The sequence below is a fragment of the Typopeltis vanoorti genome, chromosome 18, assembly GCF_054136105.1.
Source record: "Typopeltis vanoorti isolate ZY-2024b chromosome 18, IOZ_Tvanoo_1.0, whole genome shotgun sequence".
NCBI classification, from domain to species: Eukaryota; Metazoa; Arthropoda; class Arachnida; order Uropygi; family Thelyphonidae; genus Typopeltis; species Typopeltis vanoorti.
In genome coordinates, this window is record NC_143566.1 from 57,555,993 (window position 1) to 57,579,827 (window position 23,835).

At 35.0% G+C, this 23,835-nt stretch overlaps 1 protein-coding gene across 1 annotated transcript in view; it reads left to right on the forward strand.

Annotated features, from left to right (window-relative positions):
- Polr1A (RNA polymerase I subunit RpI1) overlaps nt 1–23,835 on the forward strand; it is a 352,992-nt gene that overhangs the window by 122,573 nt on the left and 206,584 nt on the right. The window contains exons 14-17 of the mRNA XM_090408580.1: nt 11,643–11,813; nt 12,256–12,375; nt 21,278–21,486; nt 21,597–21,681. Coding sequence (XP_090264706.1) covers nt 11,643–11,813; nt 12,256–12,375; nt 21,278–21,486; nt 21,597–21,681 — 585 coding nt within the window. The remainder of the gene's footprint in view (nt 1–11,642; nt 11,814–12,255; nt 12,376–21,277; nt 21,487–21,596; nt 21,682–23,835) is intronic.

Below are 23,835 nucleotides of genomic sequence, written 5' to 3' on the forward strand. Positions count from 1 at the left end.
GTTTTTCATCCCACAAAACAGAATAACCAGCTTGAAACCCAATTAGCAAACACAGTATACTGACCTCTTAGTTTCTTTGGCAGTAATTCCAACCAATATGTAATATCTGTATATTTAATATTGATTGGAATTATATTACCTACATATTTGTTGGTGCAGATCTAAATGGCAGAGCTGCTTTAGGGAAATTTGGAGAAAAGAGCAAAGAAGCTGATAATAGTGTTAAGTACTTCCTGAGTTTATGCTCAGGACATGGACTAATTGTTACTAACATCTTTTTCCAACATAAAGAGAAATGCACTAATTTACATGGAGAAAGATCCAAGAAATCAGAAAAGTCTCACTCACTGTGTTATTGTTGGTAGTAATCTCTTCACACTAGTTCAGGATACAAATGTACAGGGAATTTGAAATAGGAAGTGATTTTTATTTAGTTTTAAGCAGGATAAAATTGAATATCATATTGAAAAAAAAGAAGTAAGAAATTTTTTAAAAAAGAATCAAAGTTGAGCTGCTTTCAAAGTTGCACTGTAGACTGAATTATACAAATATTATTTAAGAAAAAAATGAGTGAAAATAAGAACCAGACCTAAATTTTTTTTATGTCACATTTTATATCATAAGACTTTTTTTTTTTTTTCTACATGTCACTCACACACTGAAGCAAGGAATGACAATAGCAAGTAAATTCTGTGTATGGATCAAGAGCAAACTAATCTGTTGATACTCTTCTTAAAGGCTATGGTTCTTGGGGAAATACTTTTTGGAGAAGGCTATTCCACAGAATTGAGGTAGATGGAATAAAAGATGATTGGAAGTAACAAGTTTAGTAAGTCTGCAGTTGGGCTGTTGTTGCTTGTGTTCCTGTATATTTAACTAAAATGTGGGTCATAATAAATGCTATTTTTGCTGAACAGCATCCTGAAGCCATCTACTATATAGCCGTAAATGGCTTCAGTGTGTGTGTGTGTGCACCATTCTGTGGCAGATTGCCACAGATTGGCATTCGATTCCATGTGACTGGCAATTGGATTGCCAGTTTTCTCTCAGGTTGTTTGCTACATGTAATGGTAGAAGGTGTTGCATTTTGATAAGAGCTAGTCTCAATGCCAGATCCTTTCAAATGCCTTGGAAATATCAAGTGTAACAGCACAGGTTTCTCCAAACTTTTCAGTGGCATATGTCCAGAGGTGGATGATCTGCTATGGATCTTATTGGCAAAATCCATATTGGTGGTCATTGATATTTCTCCAGATATCACAGAAATTGACCTCTTAATGACCTTCTCCATTACTTTGGACAACATTGACGTAAGAGAAATAGGTTGATAGTATATGCTTACCACACTTTTTTTTGGAATTGGCTTATGTGGACTTGCTCACATGTTGTAGGATGAATGCCAGCTGAGTATAATATCGTGTCCTGATGATAAAGAACAGTGTTAGTTTGGGAGTATATCTGTTCTGATTTCTGATGGAATCCCACCAGTTGTGCTTTTTGTATCCAGGTTAAAGATTTTTCTGATGTTGGCAGAGGGCTATATTCCAGGTAAAGGAAGTGATTTGCTTTCATCATTGATGTTAGAAGTTGGATGAGAAGAATGATGCCAAGAAGTGAGCTTTATCTTTAGGTGATATTGCAGTACTACCATTTGGATGAGAAAGAGGTGGAAGCACAAATGGACAAAAGTTGCACCCCCATGGCTTTTGTGAGGAACCAGAAGGCAAGACCCATTGGCACAGGTGGAGAGTTTTCTATATTTAGCCCTATTAAAATCAGACTTAGCTTTTTTTTTTTTTTTTTTTTTGAATGATAATTTTACAAGTATTGTGGGCTTCAAGTGTAGTTGGTGAATGAATCTAGGGTTTTTGTCTTGAGAAACTCCCAATAAGCTGTAATAAATTTAGTTTAATCCTTTATCCAAGTGTGAGCAAACAAAGTTTGCGCCTGAAAGTATCTTCAGGACTGGGGTAAGGTGGTACAACACCTTCCCAATAAGCTATTTTCTTTTCTTTGACCACCCTGGCACACTTTTTGGAAAACCATGTTGGATAAAGCGAAATTTTGAACAGAGAGAGAGAGAGAGAGAGAGAGGGGAATGAAAGCTTTCATTCCAATGCAGATAATTTCTGTTACAAAATCATAACAAGTATATGGATCTAAAGAACAAAAGCAGTGTGTGAGCATGGAAAGGGGGCATCTTCCCACTTTGTAAAATGAACTACACAATGGCTGAGAGGAGAATGTTGCACAAGAGAAAAAGAGTTGGATGAGATCATGATCTGAATTACTAAGAGGAGCAGTTATTACCTTAACAGTGTGACTGGAAAGAGAACTGATTAAGAAAAGATCTACAGTGTTGGGTGTGTAGAGAGGATTGTCATGGATTCTAGTTGGGAGATGATTATTTTAAATTGTTGCTTACAACAAATATCTACTGCTCTTCTGACTGGCTCAGTGAAATTCAAAAAAGGGAGCTATTTAGAATTGTTGATATTAAAGTCAACAAGGAAGATGACTTTACTGTTAGGGAGTTTGAATTGTATGAAATCAAACTTCACTGATAAGAAATAAGAGGTCAGAATGATTTTCAGAATAGATAGAATGGGATAGTAGATAAATGTGACATGATGAGGCAGGGAAATCTTAAGCCACAGAAGGTCAAAAAAAAAAAAAAAAGCCTTTAAAGATTAGGCATTCTCTGTCAAGGAATGTTGGATCACACAAAAGCACAAGTACTCTCTCTTTTCATAGTATAAGAAATCATATGGGATGTAGTTTGGACAGTTAAGATGGGCTGTGATTGCTATTACAGAGGTTTGAGATTCAGTCAGAAAAGGAGTTCAGGTTTGGATATCTGCACATCATTTAGGTTGGTGTTTATATTGTGAATGCAGAAGAAATTTTGTTTGTAAATTTTTCAAAAATATTTGGAAGTTTTTTTGTTTAACTTAACCACAGTGACACTACATTTATGTTTACTGTCATACTAGTATGGCAGAGGTGAAGAGAAAAAAGAGTAGGGGAATATACAATGATGGGAGATAGGTTCTTAGACATCTCACCTATACAGAAAGCATCCAGACTCCATGCCATAATGTGATATTGACAGCGCTCCTCACATACCATTACATAGCCTCCATCCAGGCATGACCTGGCATTGTAAATTGCAGCAAGATTATGTACCAGCTGATCAGAAAGCCTTCAAAGTATGATTCGGTCCTGCATACTATCTGGTGGCTAACATGTACAACTGCTTTACTGCTATACCCTTTAAGAGGGAAAAGTACTGAATCTCTACAGCCTGTTTGACATACTCATGGAGGGTTTCATTTACGCTGTATGATGAAAGGCTGGGGATGACAGAAACTGAAACCCTCCCTTCTCTGGGAACCAAACATGGCAGCAGTCATTTGAGGCCTCCAATAAAGGAGGCCTCAAATGACTGCTGTGGTGGTATTTCACTGGGTAATGAGTCACCTATCACCTAGTGGGTAGTTGGCATTTCTCCAGCAGCCACTTGAAGCATCTGGTAAGCAAGGTGGTGATGTCTCACTGGGTAATAAATCATCTACTACCTAGTAGGTCTAGTTGGCATATCCTCTGACTAGGAAGATATCCTTGCATAGCAGGAATACTTGCTGATGCCAGTATTCCTGCCATGCAGGAAACAGACCACACCTCTAGAAGACAGGGTTGACTTCATTAGGAGAGGCTATATATTGCTCATCATGGCCCACATAAGCTATGCATGTGCATGCAGCAGCAGCAGGAAGAGAAATACAGACCAAGTGAAAAAATTCAGGATGCTAAAATTCTGGGCACCTTCTATAAGGGAATCTTGCTGACTCATCTGATTGTCTCATGTGGGTAATCTCCCAGATTTTTAATTGAAGTAAGGCAGCCATATTTCTTTAGTTTCAGAGAACCTTGTTGAATTCTGACAGATTTCAGAAACGGTCTCTCAGATTTGTATCTACATATAATGGAAAGCCCCCCCCCCCCCCCGCCATTGAATTTGGTGATCTGTCAATTGCACTGTACATACTGTAAATACCAGGGTGAATTAAGTCAGTATTTTTCAAACTGTAGTGTTTTGTGAGATGTGAATAAGTATTCTGGGAAAAATTGTAATTAATAATTAAAACAATAAAATAAATAAATTTATCCTATTTGTAGTATACACCACTTCTGTATCATTATAATTATAATTTTTTTCCCCTAGGATTTTTTTATTAATACTGGCATAGACTAATAATCAAATAGATTGCAGAACACTTTATTTTGGTGGTCTTTGCATACAGAAGTATATGTGAAGGTAATGATGATGATGTCTATGAAAAAAAAAAAAGTAGCAGTGCAGTGATCTAACATTCCATTCCTATGCGATTTAGCCTGGATTACACAATTTGGGAGGGGGGGAAGCAAACCAATATCATGTATCATTGAGGTGGATGAAACAAAGTAACCTTCTGCTGACACTTTCTTGCATGTTTACACAGTGCTGGTGGTGTGGACTGTCTTTGCAGAAGAACAAGATTAGTTCTATAGTAGTGTGGAAAACTAGTAAACATAATGCATAACACAATTCTCTTCCTTGTATAAATATTATTTTTCAATAATTATCAGTATTTTGAAATATTTCAAATATAAGTATTCCATAATATTGAGAGATGAAAAGTGTTCCATGACTAAAAATGTTTGGGTGATGCTGAACTAGGTAACAGAGAGGATCTTCTAGCGAGTAACTAGAGTAACTCGCTAGAAGATCCTTTTGAATACATGAAACATTTTCTGTGGTGTTTCAGTTGTAAGGGATAGTGATGTTTTTTTTTTTTTTTTGTGATCTGAGTTTTTGGGAAGATTGTGAGTTCTGTTGATTTTATGAAGGGAGTAGCCATTGGCTGAAAGTATCTCAGATGTGATTCAGTGGAAAGGCTAGCATTGTTCAAATAAATAATTCTAGCTCTTATTTAAAATAAAGATCTGATGGGCTTCATTTTGGCGATGTAAACATTATTTAAATTAAGGGGATATTAAATCCCACTTTGCTTTAAAACCGAATAAGAAACTCAAAGAGTTTCATGCCGATTATAGTAACTATAAAAGTATCGGCGACTACTAGCATAAGCTAAAGCATGTAGTACAAACTAGGGCAACTCGTAGCAAAGGTGGAGAAAGTTTTTATCGCTATTCTTAGTATTTTCCATAATGTAAAACCCATCTCCTAGGAGATGGGTTTTACATTATGGAAAATACTAAGAGATGTATGATATGTTATACATTATGGTGGGAGGTCAGTACCCAGACTGGTTTTGATCTTTATTGAGATCTTATCACTGAGTAGCTAGACCAAAATAATACTAAGGATATAGCAAAAAGAACTTATATACTCTGCTATACGAGTTGTCAAAAAAAAGGTGTACCCATAAATTATTTAAAATAAAGAGCCAATAGACTTCATTTCGGTGATGTAAACATTATTTAAATTAAGGGGATATTAAATCCCACATTGTTTTAAAACTGAATAAGAAACTCAAAGAGTTTCATGCCGAATATAGTAACTATAAAAGTATCGGCGACTACTAGCGTAACCTAAGGCATATAGTACAAACTAAGGCAACTCGTAGCAAAGGTGGAGAAAGTTCTGATCGTTATTCTTAGTATTTTCCATAATGTAAAACCCATCTCCTAGGAGATGTATGATGCTATACATTATGGTGGGAGGTTCACATTTAAATAATGTTTACATCACTGAAATGAAGCCTATTGGCTCTTTATTTTAAATAATTTATGGGTGCACCTTTTTTGACAACTCATATAGCAGAGTATATAAGTTCTTTTCGCTATACCCTTAGTATTATTTTGGTCTAGCTACTCTCTGATGAGATCTCAATAAAGATCGAAATCGGTCTGGGTAGTGACCTCCCACCATAATGTATAACATCATACATCTCCTAGGAGATGGGTTTTACATTATGGAAAATACTAAGAATAGCGATCAGAACTTTCTCCACCTTTGCTACGAGTTGTCCTAGTTTGTGCTACGTACTTGGACTACGTGCTTTAGCTTACACTAGTAGTCGCCGATACTTTGAGTTTCTTATTCGGTTTTAAAACGGTGTGGAATTTAATATCCCCTTAATTTAAATAATTCTAGCTCTGTTTATGCTGAAGGTTTGATGATGTCATACTGTTGGTACAACTACTATCATTCCTATCATCATCCCTATCAACAGTATGATAATGTCATACTGTTTTTAGGGATGATAATTATTGTACCTATAGTGTAGGTAGGTTTTTGTAGACAGAAAAGGAAAAGGTTCTATTGGATTATTGGTGTCGAGGAATGGCAGACATTTATTGTTTTCATTTTGAATAGTAAAATGTATTCTGGAGTGTTTGCTTTTAGTGCGTGCTAAACGTTGCCAACATATCTAGTAGTGCAAGTAGCAACTTGCTCACATTCTATAATAAGGTTACCACTGAGTTGGACAAGGGGGATGAATATACCATGATACGTTTGGATTTTGTAAGGGCTTTTGACAGAATACAGCATGGAAAGCTTGCATAAATTGGAGAATATGGGATTAGGGGGGTGAATCTGCAAGATTCAAGGTAATCAGTGATGTGCCTCATGTATCAGTCCTTGGGTCCATTGTTATTCAATCTGTACATTAATGACATTGAGAAGGATTTGATAAGTGGCATGCAGCTATTTACTGATGATGATGAAGCAAAGATAGGTTGGGTAATCAGGAATGTGGCTGATGTGCAGTACTTGCAGAATGATTTGAATAGGCTGGAATTGGCATGTGAAAATGGATGTCAGTTCAATGTTAATAAATGTAAGGTACTTTGGTCTGATTAGATATCCAATGTCATATTATATTGGTGAACTTATGCAAGAAGAAACTGATCAGGCTAGGGAGCTTGGAGTTTAAGTAGACAGGAATTTGAAATTCAAGTGTCATATAGCAAAAATTGTAAATACAACTCAGAGAATAATTGTAATGCTGAAATGAAGCTTGGCATGTAAAGATAAGGAAGTCCTTTTTCCTCTTCAAGGCCTTGATAAGACCTCATTTGGGCTATTGTGCACAGGTCTGGTCTGGTCTCCTGGTTTCCCTGGTGATTCTGATATGGTGGAGAGTAGAAAGGAGAGTGTCAAAATTCCGTATCAGGATTGTGGAATGCTGATTATGAAGACAGATTGAGAATTTGTGGGATGCAGATACTAGCAAACAGGAGAAAGAGGAGTGATACAATTTAGAGTTACAAACTCTGAAAGGGTTATACAGAATTTCAGTAAATAGAATTTTTTCATTTTATGGAGAGTGGGGAAAGGGTGCGAGAGGATGAAGGCTAGATTTTTCTCTCATAGAGTATTGCATGATTGGAATGGATTTGCCTTTGGATGTTGTGTGTGCAAGTAGCATCAATGAATTCAAGAACGGGTATGACAGCTGGCGCAAATAATGACCTCTCTCGATGAGTGCCTGACTCCTGCAGTTCTCTTTTAATAATAATATTTAAGATATAGGAACAAATGGAGAATGTCATCAGCATTGTGAAACGAATGCTTCAAGTGGGGATGAGTTTAGGGCTATTTTTCAAAGCAACCATTTTAAAAGCAGTGAAAAAATTGGTAAAGAGAAGCCCATAACTGTTATATATTTTTGTCAATCTGGAAGAACAGCCAATATTCTTCTTGATAAACATAGAAATTATGTCTGTTACCTACCCTACGACTGTTCTGCTTTTGCAGAACAGTCGTAGGGTAGTTATCTGCTTACATAGTATGGAGCACCTCTATACTATGTAAGCAGATACATTTCTGAGAGACTGTTTCTGAAATCTGTCAGAGCTCTACAGCTGCCACAGTTTATCAAAAATCTGGGTGATTATCACCATGAAACTGTTATGTTAGCTTGATTGAGTGAGATTCCCTTACTTGACTACAGAGGGTGGCAGTTTAGGAGCTTACCTTTTTCTTAACTCAGTTTGTTTACTTTTTTGCTAGTATGCTAGCATGCACATTACATAGTTCTTTGTGCTTACGAAGATACCTTAATGACCAGAGTAAAATATTGTTCATGATAATTCAATAGCTAAATAAAACTAGCTAGTTAATTATTATCCATATTCATCTATTTCTTCTTGTAAACAAATGGTGATCATCAGCATCTAATCATTAATACTAAAAATTACTGCTTTCTTCATATGCCATCTGTACTGGACACACACACATGCTCTGATGAGTGTTGAATGTTTAAAGTTTTTTATTGAAACCTGTGGAAGCACCTCCACACAGACCTTGACTCTTTGAGTCAAGCATATGCCCAGTGTATGGGCTGCAATTGCCCTTAAATTCCTGTTATTTTTTAAGGATACGTATTTTGTAATTTTTGATGCATACCGAAATTTTAATATCTTTTCCAGTTCATGCACCTCCTGCTAACTGGCTTACAAACATGCTTGGCACGAGGGTCCAACAATGCTCACCGTGAGTACATTTTGTCAGCTGCCAAGTAGTTGCAAATCAGACCAAATATAATCATATTTGTAGATTTAGGGACTCAAAAACACACGTGTTGAACAGATTATTTTATTAATTACAAATAAAATAAAACTTGACGTTTCAACCTCTATATCGAGGTCATCATCGGAAGAATACAACTGTATACAGAACCAAGCTACATGCTCATGCTTTCTATACGAGTAAACTAAATCTACGTAGTTAATAAATCTTTTTTCTAGCCTGACTTCTAGTGATAGAAAAGAAAAACAAAAATATATATATATATGTGTGTGTTTCCATTCGTACTTTATCAGCCAGAATGGTGGGGAGGGATCGTAAACCTCTCTCGATATGATACACGATATCACGCTTGTTTACTGACGTCGGAGCAATGGCGTAGTTCAAACCTTTCTTTAGCAGCGAGAGTTCACCTTCGGTGAGAATGTGGTTTGATACATATCTGCTGATAAAATACGAATGGAAACATCGTGTATACTAAATTCTAACAAAAAACTAAATACCAACATAAAACCGAAAATCTAGCCCTTAAATCCTTAAAAAATAACCATGATATTATAATAACGAAAGCCGATAAAGGCAATTCCACCATCCTGTTAGACCGTACGACATACATTGAAAAAATGAACCAGTTAATATCGGACCATAACACCTACCAAAAGGTTAACTACAACCCCACAAAACGTAACAAAAAGAAAACAACTGAATTACTCAAATCCGTCCACACATGGCCCGAAGAAACGACAAAAAAATTAATACCTCAGTATGCCCGTGCACCCAGAATTTATGGCCTGCCAAAAATACACAAATCTGGCACACCACTTCGCCCGATCGTTGAATGAATTGACATCCCAAATTATCACTTAGCAAAAATATTAGCTGCCACACTCAAGGAATTGGTAGGTCAGTCCCCTTCCTACATAAAAAATATACAACATTTCATCAGTAAAATCAAAAACATTACACTCACCGACCAAGATTTATTAGTCAGCTTTGACAAATTGACTTCCCTTTTCACCAATGTCCCAGTCAATGACACGATCTTGCTCCTACAGAACATATTTTCACATGACATCACGTCCCTTTTTGCCCACGTACTCCGCTCCAGATATTTCGTATGGCAAAACAATTTTTACCTTCAAAAAGAAGGTACAGCCATGGGCTCACCACTTTCTCCCCCAATAGCTGACTTTTATATGGAAGACTTTGAGCAACGTGCTCTAGAGACAGCATGTCTAAAGCCCAAAATTTGGCTCAGATACGTCGACGATATTTTCGCCATTTGGCCCCACGGCCACGAAGCTCTAAATACATTCCTTAGCCACCTAAACAAACAACACAAACGTATCCAATTCACCATTGAAATGGAAAAAAACAACTCTCTTCCTTTCCTAGACACACTTGTCACACGTCTTCCCTCTGGCTGTCTCTCCTTCTCAGTTTACCGCAAACCTACACACAGGCCAATACATACACAAAAATTAGGTGTCATAAGCACCCTTAAACACAGAGCCCTAACTATTTGTTCGAATGAACAGGCTCTAAACTAAGAATACAAAATCATCAACCAAACATTTATCAAAAATGGATACAATAAAAAAAAACTATTCACAAGATCCTCCATAAAGATACCAGTAAGAACAAAAAAGATTTCAAGAATGCTATTGCGATTCCTTATATTAGAGGCATTTCTGAAAAAATAGACAGAACACTTTGCAAATACAACATTAAAACCACCTTTAAACCCCCAAATAAGCTAAGACACCTACTCAGTTCCTCTAAAGATCCTCTTCCACACCTAGCACACCCAGGGGTATACAAAATACACTGCACATGTAACATACCATACATAGGGGAAACAGGGCGAACTATCCCAATCAGACAAGACGAACACAAACGACACATTAAATACCTCCACTTCGGTAAAACAGGCCTTTCTGGCTATGCACTCCAAACATGCCATAGAATTGACTGAAAAAATACCAAGTCCCTACACGGCACGAAAACCTGGTTTGAGAGAAAATTTAAAGAGTCTTGTGAAATGCTCAAACGCAACCCAAATCTCAACAAAAATGATGACCTCACCATTTCAAGAATGTGGAGGACCCATCTACAACCTGTATAACATCCTAAACTAGCATTAGAAAAATTCCCACTACAAGAAGACAACCTGGTGACCTGGTGAAGTGTTTAGAACATTCAATAGTAACTGAAAGAAATCATTTTGTAACTCTCCAGAATATTAATACATGAGGACTCTAACAGTTTATTGTAGTTGCATTTATCTATTTATAATATATATATTATATATATATATATATATATATATATATATATATATATATATTTTTTTTTTATAATTTTATTTCTTTATTTCTTTATTTTTGTTTTTCTTTTCTATCACTAGAGGTCAGGCTAGAAAAAAGATTTATTAACTACGTAGATTTAGTTTACTGGTATAGAAAGCATGAGCATGTAGCTTGGTTCTGTATACAGAGTTGTATTCTTCCGATGATGACCTCGATATAGAGGTCGAAATGTCAAGTTTTATTTTATTTGTAATTAATAAAATAATCTGTTCAACACGTGTTTTTGAGTCCCTAAATCTACAAATATGAGTGCTGATCACCATGTAACCCTAAAAGAAAGACCCAATATAATATTTTTTTATTTAATAAAAATTAAACTTTAAACAATCTTTTAGCTTTAAAAAAAAAAGGTGCAGCTCCTATTTGATTTAAGACATATCATTAAAAAATTGTAGGTCTGGTGCAAGTATATATTTTATGTGGCGAGCAGGATTTTGCATAATTTGTCGAGTCTGCTTGGCACTATCCAAATAGATTTAATATATCTGTTTAAATGTAGTAGTTTGGTTACTCCATCTTTCTGAGTATGTTATTTAACAAATAAAAAATAAGAATTACTAAATATACATATTTCTCCATTTACATGCAAAATCATTCAGCTATTTACTTGTACTGAATTTTCGAACTGTATTATTTTTAATAGTTAATTAATAAGTTAATTAAATTTTACATATGAAGAATGAAATCTTTAATGTTTTTGACAATTTTAAGTTTCTGATTGTCTTGATTTTTAGACCTGGCAAACCCATCCCGTGAAAGAATGGAAAGCAGGAGGAACACCACTGAAGGAAAATGACATGTGTGAAAGCCAAGTAATAATACGTGATGGGGAACTTTTGTGTGGAGTTTTGGACAAGGCACAGTTTGGTGCTACTCCTTATGGATTTATACATTATTCTTATGAGGTAAATTTATAATTTGTATGTAGGTCATATTCTAATAACTGAAAGAAATGTTGGAATTTTTATTCATATTTAATGAATGAGCAAATTGTTAACCAATTTGGATGAAAGTTGTTGATTACAAACTGGTCAGGAAATATTGTGTTGGGCTAGTTGCAGTATGTACTAGCCCAACACATTATGTATCTGATGTTTTCTTGTGAGTATACACCAAAAAAGGATGGTATGCTTGTTTTAGTAATGGAAAAAAAATCTTAAGATTGAATTAAAAATTCATTTTTACTGATGCATAATAATGCATAGGTTGGCAACAAACAATTTTGCATAACATAAAAAAATCACGTTAACTGATTAATCACTTGCTTAAAGTCAGAATGTAGTTTTCATGTAGTATATTACTTTAAACATTTCATTTATGTGAAAAAATTCTTTTTTTATTTTGTAGTTATATGGTGGAAAAACATCAACACTTTTACTGACTTCTTTAGCACGACTGTTTACTCACTTCTTGCAAATGCACACAGGGTTTACTCTTGGAGTAGAAGACATTCTTTTAACACCAAAGGTTAGTATTTTGGGTAATAACAGTGTTAGTCATATTTTATAGTGACATAACAAACTGGGTGTAGCCTTCTGAGTTTTCAACTAACTGATATTATAATAGAAAAATAAAATTAAATTTTTTATGGTCAGATATTTTTAGTAAAGTGAAGGAAATTATAATAAGTATAATAAATAAATTATAATGTTTATCATCATTTTATTGTCATGCACTAAATTTCATTATCTTTCATATTTGGCACTCTTAATAAGATCAAATTTACTTTAAAAAAACTAACTGCTGACTTAACTTTCTTTATGCAGAAAAATGTAATCTCTGTCTGAATCTTTGCATTGGCATCATGCCTTTACAGTTCCCTTAGAAGCCAGAAAAATTTTGTTTTGCTCCTCTGCTAAAGAACCGTTAATTTTATACAAGTTCCAAACCAGCAAGAGTAATTCATTGGCTTATTAATAAAAAATCCTCAGTTTTGTTCAAAAAAGCATCAGGAGTGATTAGGAAACTTCCTGAACCACATAATTATTTGTATTAATTTATACTGGTACTTAACATATACTGGTATTTGTATAAATAGCAGTATATGTTAAGTTCTGGAGCATATGTATAGGAAAACTTCACTTAACACAATTAATCAGTCCATCAATTAATGTGCACTAAGTGAATACAATAAACAATAGGAATAATTATAATTCATCCATCATTTAGCATAAATTTGGAAAAAAAATTACAGTATAATAACATAAGCTATATTAGAAGATAAAATCATCAAAATTAATAAGAATCAATTGCTTAAATTTTTATTTAGACAATTGATTTTTAATTGTCTAAACATTTGATTGAACTACTTTTTTACAAAAACAAAAATTAAATAAAGATGTTTTCTTTTTTTCACCTTGTCATGCAATTTGCGATAGCTGGTGACAGTGTTACCAAGATTCCGACGGACTTCGAAGCTTCGTTCTTTATCAGTATCAGCATCAATATGATTGAAAACTAGCTCGAGTTCTATTGCAGTTAGCTTCTTAGTCGTAATATTCTCTTCTTGTTCGCACTCCTTATCTTCTTCATATGCACACTGTTGTTCTTCTAGTTGAAGGAGATCATTCTCGCTTAACTGTTCTGAATGGGAATCAAGCAAGTTTCTCACATCTTCATTATCCAGTTCATTAAATCCAAGTTCTTTTCCAATTGTGCTGATTTCAATAATGTTAGATCTTGAATTTTGTGCATGATAAACTAACATAGGCTTGAGTTTAAAGTCGCCTTCTGCACTCCTAATAAAAGCATAAGATGATCTTTAGATACTTTGTATCCTGGTTGAGATGTTTCAGTTTTAGCTAGGAAAGTTTTTGTTGGCATATGCTTCCAAAAGAGACCAGTTTCGTCGACATTGAATGTTTGTTGATCGTCATAATCACCCTCCTGAATTATCCTTTGCAATTCTTCAGGAAACTAGGCTGCAGAATCTTCATCAGCACTAGCAGATTCCCCAGTTATTCTTACATTATGCAGTCCAGCTCGATTTTTAAAATGGTCAAACCATCCTAAACTCGGAGTAAAGCTTTCATATTCCTCTGGAAATTTGGTTTCATTTAATGAGGTAAAAATATTGAGAGCTTTTGCCTGAATATTTCCTTTACTAAGAGGTATCTTTTTTGGATATAATTCTCAATCCAGAGTAACAAAGATGCTCCATCTCGATCATTAAATGACTTCTATTTTTGTGATTTGCATGCTTAAAGAAGCAGTAGGAACCTTTCCTTGTTCTTTGTATTCTTTGCTTTTATTTAATATAGTCCAAAATGTAGACTTGCTGTATCCCAGGTCTCGCACAATCATTGTATTACTAGCACCACTTTTATGTCTCTTAATGACTTTCAGTTTTCTGCTCACTGCAGATTGGCAACAAACAATTTCACATAATGTAAAAAAATCACATTAACTGATTAATCACTCACTCAAAGCAGGAAATAATATCGTTTCACTCAATCGTGCATATCGAATTTGCATTAAGCAAGGGTTTCCTGTATAACTGCTCCTTTAACAAACAGAGTGCATTCCGAATACTTGGTCATAAATCAAAAATATGAGGAAAAGGACCAACCTATGAAAATTTCATGAATTTGGGGCTTTTCTTTGCCAGGTTAACATTTTTGTCTTTAATGTCGTATTTTTAACAGCATCTATAATCATTGTTCTTTATTATAGTGCTAACCATGGTTGTTCAAAGGTTAAAATTGCATGCTAAAGAAGTCACCATTTCTCCAGCATACTATTTCACAATGGATAGCTTTTGTTTCAATTCAGTGGCTTTTCATTTTATCATATCCCAAATCATTATCACTTTTACGTGAAGCCATGGGGATTGTTTACTACCGTGTTTTAGTAAAACTTTAGTTTAATATAACTAAACTCTACATTCGACGTTTCGACTTTTATATCAAGGTCATCTTCTGGAGCATATGTACTATATACAGAAAACAAGCTACACTACAATCTATCTGGTTTGTTAAAGTTACTGACCAACTGTTACAACAATTGTTGGCCTGACCTCTACTGTAAAAAATAAATAAAATAAAATAAAATAGAACAGAATATACATCAATGCCAGAGTCCTATTCTTAATATTATTTGTTGGTTGTAGAATTACATTGGACACAAAAACAAGTCTGTGCGTGCGTGCGTATGTATTTACAGTATGATTATACATGTACATTCCAACCGGTTGGCGTGGAATGGTTTTAGAAACCATTCCACGCCAACTGGTTGGAATGGTTTTGAAAGAATGGTTTCTGTGCTAGCTAGAAGTTGGGTAGAGTCCTGACTTATGCTGGATCTTATGTATTAGGTAGGCTGAATCTGTGCCATCCAGATTCTTGGAATGTTCATGCTGCCATTGTTGTTGATATTTGGGTGGTTTATCAGAATTTTGCAGGTTGCCTTAAATTTCCTTTCGTACCAGGTTTTTGTATGGTGTAAAGAGCGAGTGCTTTTCCATTCGATTTGGTGTAAGGTGTTGAGCGCTTGGGATGGCTATGGTTTTACTGTAATCTAGATTCTTTTTTGTTGATGTTTTATGGAGTATTTTATTGATGATAGTATTTTTGTTATAGCCATTATTTATGAATGTGTTGCTGATTTTTAGTTCTTGCTTCAGGTCTTTCTGGTTAGAACAAATTGTTATGGCTCTGTTTTTTAGGGTGTTAATGACTATATTTTTGTGATGGGTGGTGGTATGAATTAGCATGTATGCATTGACCCATGTATGTTGGTTTTCGGTAGACCGTGAAGGATAGACTGCCTGAGGGGAGACGTGTGACTGGTGTGTCTAGGAACAGGAGCGAGTTCTGATTTTCAATTTTCATGGTAAATTGTATGCATTCATGTTGTTTATTCAGGTGGCTAAGGAATGTGTTTAGCGTTTGTTGCCCATGCAGCCAGATAGCGAACACATCGTCAACGTATCAAAGCCATATTGTAGGTTTTAGAGTGGCGGAATCAAGAGCCCTTTGCTCAAACTTTTCCATTTAAAAGTTAGCAATTGGAGGGGGATAGTGGGGAGCCCATGGCTTTATCTTCTTTTTGTAGGTAAAATTTGCTTTGCCACATGAAGTAACCGGACTGTAGTACGTGGACAAATAGAGCCGTAATGTCGAGCGGAAATTTGTTCTGTAGTAAGAGAATTGTGTCATTGATGGGGACATTTGTGAAAAGGGCAGAAACGTCAAAACTGAATAATAAGTCATCTTTGTCAAGTGTTATGTTTTTAATTTTGTTTATAAAGTGTTGTGTGTTCTTTATGTAGGAGGGGGAATGACCTACCAACTCCTTGAGTGTCGATGCTAATTTCTTGGCTAAGTGGTAACTAGGGCTATTTATTCCTTCCCACGATAGGTCGGAGCGGCACATTTTGCTTGTGTATTTTCAGGACAGTATATTCTGGGGGGGGGGGGGTATAGTGGGGTATGAGTTTTTTTAGCCGTGTCTGGTGGCCAAGTAGTGACAGACTTAAGTAGTCTCTGTTTTATTTTTTATCCTGTTTGTTGGGTTATAGTTTACCAGCTTGTAGGTGTTGTTATTGGCTACTAGTTGATTCATCTGAAGTATGTATGTTGACCTGTCAAGGATGATAGTGGCATTGCCTTTATCCGATTTCGTTATTATTATGTCTTGGTTGGCTTTTAATGACTTTATTGCTGCTAGTTCTGTTTTTGTGAAATTTTTATGTATGGTTTTCTTATTGTTCAGGACATTACTAGTTTCTAATCATATTTTATCTGCTATATTGTTAGGTAGAGACCTGATGCCTCTTTCTATGTGGTAAATGAAGTTCAATTTGTTTACCTTTTTAGGTGCTATTGCGTAGTTAAGACCTTTATCCAGTAGCACAAGTTAGCCGCTGTTTAAGGTGTGGCTTGATAGGGTGATCACATGGTTCTTGCTTGCCGGTGGTTGGTCACTCCATGTCTTCCTAGTTTGCTGTTCATTGTTGGAGGTGTTTACTGGGGCCAAGATCTCCTCATTGGTTGGATTCTTGTGATAGGCAGCCATATTTCGCATTGTTTCACACTGTGAAATTTGGCCTTGAGTTTTTCTTTATTATTTTCCAGGATATATTTGGCCGAATTGTAATTCTTTCCTGTATTTGTAGAATATCTGGATTTATATAGCTCGATAGTTCAGATTGCAATTTTGAAACTAAATTTTGAGTTATTGCTAGGTTTTGGCGGGCTGTTTGTATCTGTTCTCTAAGCATTGCTTTCTCTGTGCGGTCATATATACAGAGTGCTTTCGTGGACATAAATTCGTAAAAACACGGTAGTTGTCTCCATGATTTTCAAAAATGTACTCGGATCACCGTGTAAGCCTAAGAGAAAGGGATTGTTTACTCTTTTTGTCGAATGTCCCAATAGAATAATAAAAAAAAAGGCAATATAGATGCAAATGAAATTGAACCAGCAATCACTTATGCACTTTCAATTACAACTTCTGAAAGAAACTGAAAAATTAGAAAGTCAGGCAGTAAAGTCCATTCATAATATGTGTACATTCCATGCACTCGCGATATGGGATGTCTCAATAATGAGTATTGTGATAGTCATTTAACTGTATGTGCATGGTTTGAAGTGTAGTTTAAAATGAAATTTTCATATAATTTTTATACCACCCACATTCCATCTTCCTTTTCGTGTTAAACTTAGTAGCCTGTCATGGCAAGTAACTTGGCTTCTTGGAGAGCTGCTGCATAGGATGAGCCAGTTAATTCTATTTGCATTATCTGTTGTGGCTCTAAATTTGTTTGTTCTACTTGCCAGTTTGCTGGTCAGAGTTTTTGGGAGGAAAAACCCTGCCTCTTCCTCTGTATGACCATCTAACTTACTCAACTTCAGTTGAAAACTCTGATAAAGGTTCTTTGCACCCCTAGACAGGATTCAAACCAGGTCTTGCAAACCAATGGGTATCATCTATACTAACTGAGCTATGGAGGCCCTTGGCATTTTTATAATAATATGAATTGATCTTAAGGAAATCTTGGTTGTAAGTCAGGGAGTGGCTGTATTTCCTGAACATTACAATTTCCTTGCTTCATCCTTATTTACATGACATTAGTAGAGTGCTGTAGATAGACCAGTTTTGTCATTTATTATTCATCATTCACTACAAATGTAGTTAACTTACTCCATGACAAGGTATTGAAAAATCACAGCCAAGGCTTTGTAGTATTAATGTGCTAAACGAAATTTGTCATCAGCTATTTGGTTCAAGTTTGCAGTGAGTCAGCTGTATTATTTTTTTTTAATCATTTTCAAATAAATATGGTCTACACCCTATGTAGTTCACATACATATGGTTTAGACAATATTTATGTGAATTTCAGTACTCATCTTAAAATTTAGACTCATCTTAGAGATGGTAATTTCCCTTTTATGTTAACTTGGAAAATATTTAATGAATAGTAATTTTTTTAGATGAAAATAAAGGCACCAGCATATGTTACCACATATTTCAAAAAATGAAACAATTTTGGGTGCCATTTGTTGCAGCATATTCTTTTCAGAAATCATATTGCTGCAATTGCACTGTGTAGTTTTTGTTGATATAAACGTTAAAACTTATTGCTTATTTCAGCATAAAGAATATGAGGCAGCAGCATTCCTCCTCCTCCCAGCATGGATTTAAGTCTAGTATTTTTTATGCCATCTCTTTCCTTTGTCTTCCAGTTCTTCCCTTTATTTTTTTTGTGTGCTAATTTTGGCCATCAACTGTTATTCTTTTCTTTTTGTTTTTGTTTAAGTTTAATGATGTAATAGTGTCTTGGTTTAATATCATGGGACCTTTGTGGGAGACCATGATTTTATGCTCCCACACAGTATGTCCAGCTGTTTAATAATAATAATTATTATTATTATTATTTGACACCTCCAGGGAGTCCAAAGACTCATCGAGGGAGGGCACCTGCTCTACAACTCTGTCTCCACCATCGACCACCACCATTAGTTTTTCCACAGACAATCACAAACATCCATGCCCACAGCGGGAATTGAACCTTTTGGCTGGTGAGCGGATACGCTAACCACTCGGCCAACCAGGCTGGCCTGTTCAAGCCAATAATATTGGCTTAAACAGAACATTATTTAATCCAATTCTAGTTTATTTTTGTGCTAAGAATAGCTTGACTGTATTATTTATAATACCATTTATTTTAACGAAATTGAAATTTTAAAGTCTATCTTTCATCCACATATGATAGAATATATCCCAGTTATTTTAATAAAAACATTTTTACTGATTTTCATAAATTATATTTTAATGTAGCTAGCTTCGTTTTGATCAATTATGCATGTTGATTTGACTTGTATTCCAGATAGATTTTGATTCCAAATCATTGTTTTATTTAAATATGTTAAAAAACAGAACTCATAAAAGCCTTTCCATACTCTATACCCTCCTATTTTGATTTCTGTTCCAATTGCTATTTTTTGCAGCTGAAGTTTTCTATGCTCCTACCTATTTTCATAGTTTTGGTCTTTTTATGGCTGATTTTCATGCCACATTTGTCAGTTGTTATTCAATTTAGTTAATGAATCCTGGAGACTTGCATTAGATGTGTTTAGCAGTACATCATTATCTGCATAAAGCAAAGAGATATCTCCAATTCTAATATCAGGCTTGATACCACTTTCTTTCATAATGTGACATAAATGATCAATAAGAGTGGAGATAACGTGCATCCTTTGTCCTATCCCCCTGATTTTACATCAGCCATCTTCTTGTATTTCTTTCAGTTCTAACTGCTGACTGGCAACTTAAATGTAGACTATGTATTGCTCTGTATGATGTCCCATTCACCCCATATAATTGTAGTGTTTTGGAAAACTTTTCTCTGGGCACCTTGTCACCTGCTTTTTCCAGATCTACAGAACTTAAGTACAGATGCTTGTCATATTCCCACAATTTCTCAACTATCTTATAGTGAAAATCTAATCTTCATGTATCTGATCTAAGTATGGAAGATTTTGTACACTCCTGGTCATTTAAGAGGTGGATGAAATTATTTCTTAGCATTATAGATATTTTTTGTTGAGGCTTTTAAAGGCAGCTTTTAAGTTTTATTTCTTTAAAACTTTCACTGTTTTATCTGTAAAATTTTTTTAAGTATAGTAAAAATCAGCATCTTTGTAGTTATCTTGTTGTTGTATATGCTCTGGAATATGTGGCTTATTAAAGATTCTATTGATAGTTTTGAGATTATATCCATTTTTTAGGAGAATGTCCTTAAGATATGTTATTTCTTTTTTTTTTTTGTTATCACTGAATAATGTAATGGCCTTATCTTTGAGAGTTTGGTGATGCCTTGTTTTTGCATTGGGTGGCAGTGTGATGTGGCATGTAGATATCAACATCTAGTATTAAGTCCAGCCACAGATTAAGGTGTAACATTCAACTGGCTAATCTGTGGCTGGACTGACCTTGTGTTAGCAAGGATCTGAGGGCTGCACTGTGCTGAAAGTGGCATTAAGCATGGATTGGAATGTCTTTAGGCCCTTAATGAATGCCTAAGTCAGAATCCTGCCCAGTGCATTGAAAGGCAGGACTAGCTGGAGTTGCTTTGATACTGTTATGGTGTGATTGCTCTAGTGAATGAGGCCACTAGAATGGAAGTATGACGGCATCTGTATGAAGATATGTGGACAGTTTGCTTAGAAGAGCAGTCACCATATTGCAATCTGTTGACTCATTCTCTGACAATAACACACAAGCCAAATGGTTTATATTAAATTAAAGTTCTAACACAGTGCTGGACTCCATAATGAACATAACAAATGCTGATCACTGTAACTACAAAAGGAAATAGTTCTTATTGGAAATATTTTGGAAGAATTTGGTAAGAGAGAGAGACAGTAATGGCCAATAATAGATTTTTGCACTGAATATCAATGCATTAAAGTGTTTTAATACTGTCATTTAAAAAAGACAATTATCTTTCAAAGACACTGTCAAAAATCAGATCATGTGACTGAGTGTACCATGAAGTGAGCCTGGCTCCACAGTGATACTATCTACTTTTTTGTTTTCATGAGTTATATTATTTGTTTTCCTATTAAAGTATTGTTTATGGATAATTTATATAAAGTCACCCTTCATTTTGAATAATAAACAAAAGAAAACACAAAATGAGTTGTAGCATACATTTTAAACTTGCAAAGTAGACTGATACCTTGGACGAGTAAAATTTTTATGTTGCTAGTAGATTTAAGTTGTATTTCTGGAGCTTTGATTGTAAGTGTGTAATTACTTTTGAAAATAAAGCCTGGTGAGTCGTTTAAAAATAATATAAATTGTGGTTTATATTTTAGGCTTGATAACTTTTTAAGTTAGAATATTTCTGTTATCTCTTCTACAGGCTGATAAAAAGCGATCTAAAATTATGAAGCAAGCTAGGAGAATTGGTGATGAGGTCATTGCAGAAGCACTTGGGCTGAATGAACCAACCAAAAATGAACTGATAGATGAGTTTCAGGATGCTTTCTTGACTAGAGATGATAGTAGTTTGAAACAGATTGATAATGTAATGAAGAGGCATACCGATAAGATAAATGACAAAATTAATAAGTATGTTTTTTAATCTAATAGTTTTTGGTCTTTACAAAATTTTTTGATAATCAAAATATTAATATTGAATTTGCTAATTGAAATGTACAACATAAATGTAATTTTATTAGGGTTTGTATACCTAAGGGACTGCTAAAGAAATTTCCATATAATCATCTCCAATTAATGGTTCAGTCAGGAGCTAAAGGTAGTAAGGTAAGTTTGCAAGTTAATTGTAATATTGAATGATCTGTTTACTTTTTTTCATCATTGATCTAATGTCAGTAGAGTTCATTAACATCCAACCTTGATTTTGACCAGAAAAAATTATCACTCTTATATCTGTGAATACCTATCTTAGACTAGTTTTACTTGTTCTTCAAGAGAGAATCCATAGTTCCAGAAGCTAAGAATGTCAGCAATGCGAGATTTTAATCACATTGCTGGCATTCTGTGCCAGCAGTCACCTATAAGCTATACAAAGTATTAGACTACATGTGTGAATGTGCTAAGTGGCACATTCACACATGTAGTCTAATCATCCCCCCCCCTCCGTTAAAATACTGTTATAGCTGTCTTTAATGTCTATATCCCTGCATTTTGTTCTTTAACTGCTTGTCCTATAAACTGTATTTTTGCCAGCTAGAATAAGGAGGAATTGGGGAAATTGTAACTATACACGTATAAATAGACTCGCAATCAGTGACATAAACTTATTCAGTATCATTGCTCTTCTAATTTGCAATGACCCACTTGAATTAGAGGAGATCTAGAAAGTTTTTTTTTCATTTAGTTATAGAGTAAGTAATGATACACAAGAATTTATATTTTTGTTTCAATAAAGAGCACAGTATAGACTAAATAGTTTCTGTGTTTCACAAGATACTTCATGGGCAGATATGTATTTTATTTATACTTCGTTAAAGAATTAAAACAAGAATGTTATTATAATTTACTATGTAGCCAAGTGAAAAAAAAATTTCTGAAACAATCTATAATTCATAGTGTTTTAATAGTATGATGATATACTAGTTTGTGTGTGAAAAAAATAACCTGTTTATTGTTTTAGATTTCTTTAACCTTACAACTGATGAAATCTTCATTAAAGGTCAGATTATGTCAGTATCAGGGTGATCTGAAAAGTTCTCGGCCTCAACCATAAGCATCCATGTGAAATTGCAAGTCGTTCTCTCAAGTAGTTTGTTTTATACAGCTGTCTGAAGCAAAAGTGTTGTCTGTATCCCTTGAAATGGATAAAATTGAGTATCATGTGGTTATAAAATTCTTTGTAAAAGAAGTTTTAGCACCAAAAGAAATTCATTCGAAGTCCATAAAAGTTTATGGTCACTCTTCTCCTTCGTTTTCGACAATTAAGATATGGGCTGCCACAGTTTAAACATGGCTGTACCCGCCTTGAAGATGATCCACGTGAAGACATCCAAAAAGTGTAAGAACACCAGAAATCATTGATCAAGTGCACAATATGGTATTGGATGACCGGTGAGTCAAAGTGCGTGAAATTGCTGAGAGTGTAGGCATTTCAAAAGAACGTGTAGGATATATTTTGCATGAAGGGTAGCACCAAAAGAAATTCATTCGAAGTCCATAAAAGTTTATGGTCACTCTTCTCCTTCGTTTTCGACAATTAAGATATGGGCTGCCACAGTTTAAACATGGCTGTACCCGCCTTGAAGATGATCCACGTGAAGACATCCAAAAAGTGTAAGAACACCAGAAATCATTGATCAAGTGTACAATATGGTATTGGATGACCGGTGAGTCAAAGTGCGTGAAATTGCTGAGAGTGTAGGCATTTCAAAAGAACGTGTAGGATATATTTTGCATGAAGAATTGCAAATGAAAAAACTTTGTGCAAGATGGGTGCTGTGCTTGCTCACAGCAGATCAAAAATGCACTCGCATGAAAATCTCTGAACAGTGCTTGGGGCATTTTAATAAGAATAAAACTGATTTTGTGCATCAATTTATTATTATGGATGAGACTTGGATTCACCATTACACACCAGAATCCAAACAGCAGTCAAAACAGTGGAGAGATACCAGTTGTTCAGCGCCAAAGAAGACAAAGTTGGTTCTATCAGCAGGAAAGGGTCATGGCATCGGTGTTTTGGGATGCTAATGGCAGTTTGTTTATTGATTATCTTGAAAAGGGTAAAACAATAACCAGTGAATATTATCTTTTAACCAAACTAGACAAATTCGTGAGAAAAGACCCGGTTTGCAGAAGAAAAAAATCATCTTTCATCAGGACAATGCACCTGCCCACAATGGTGTTTTGGCAATGGGAAAATTAAGGTTTCTGCACTATGAATTGTTGGAACATCCACCCTATTCCCCAGATTTGGCTCCC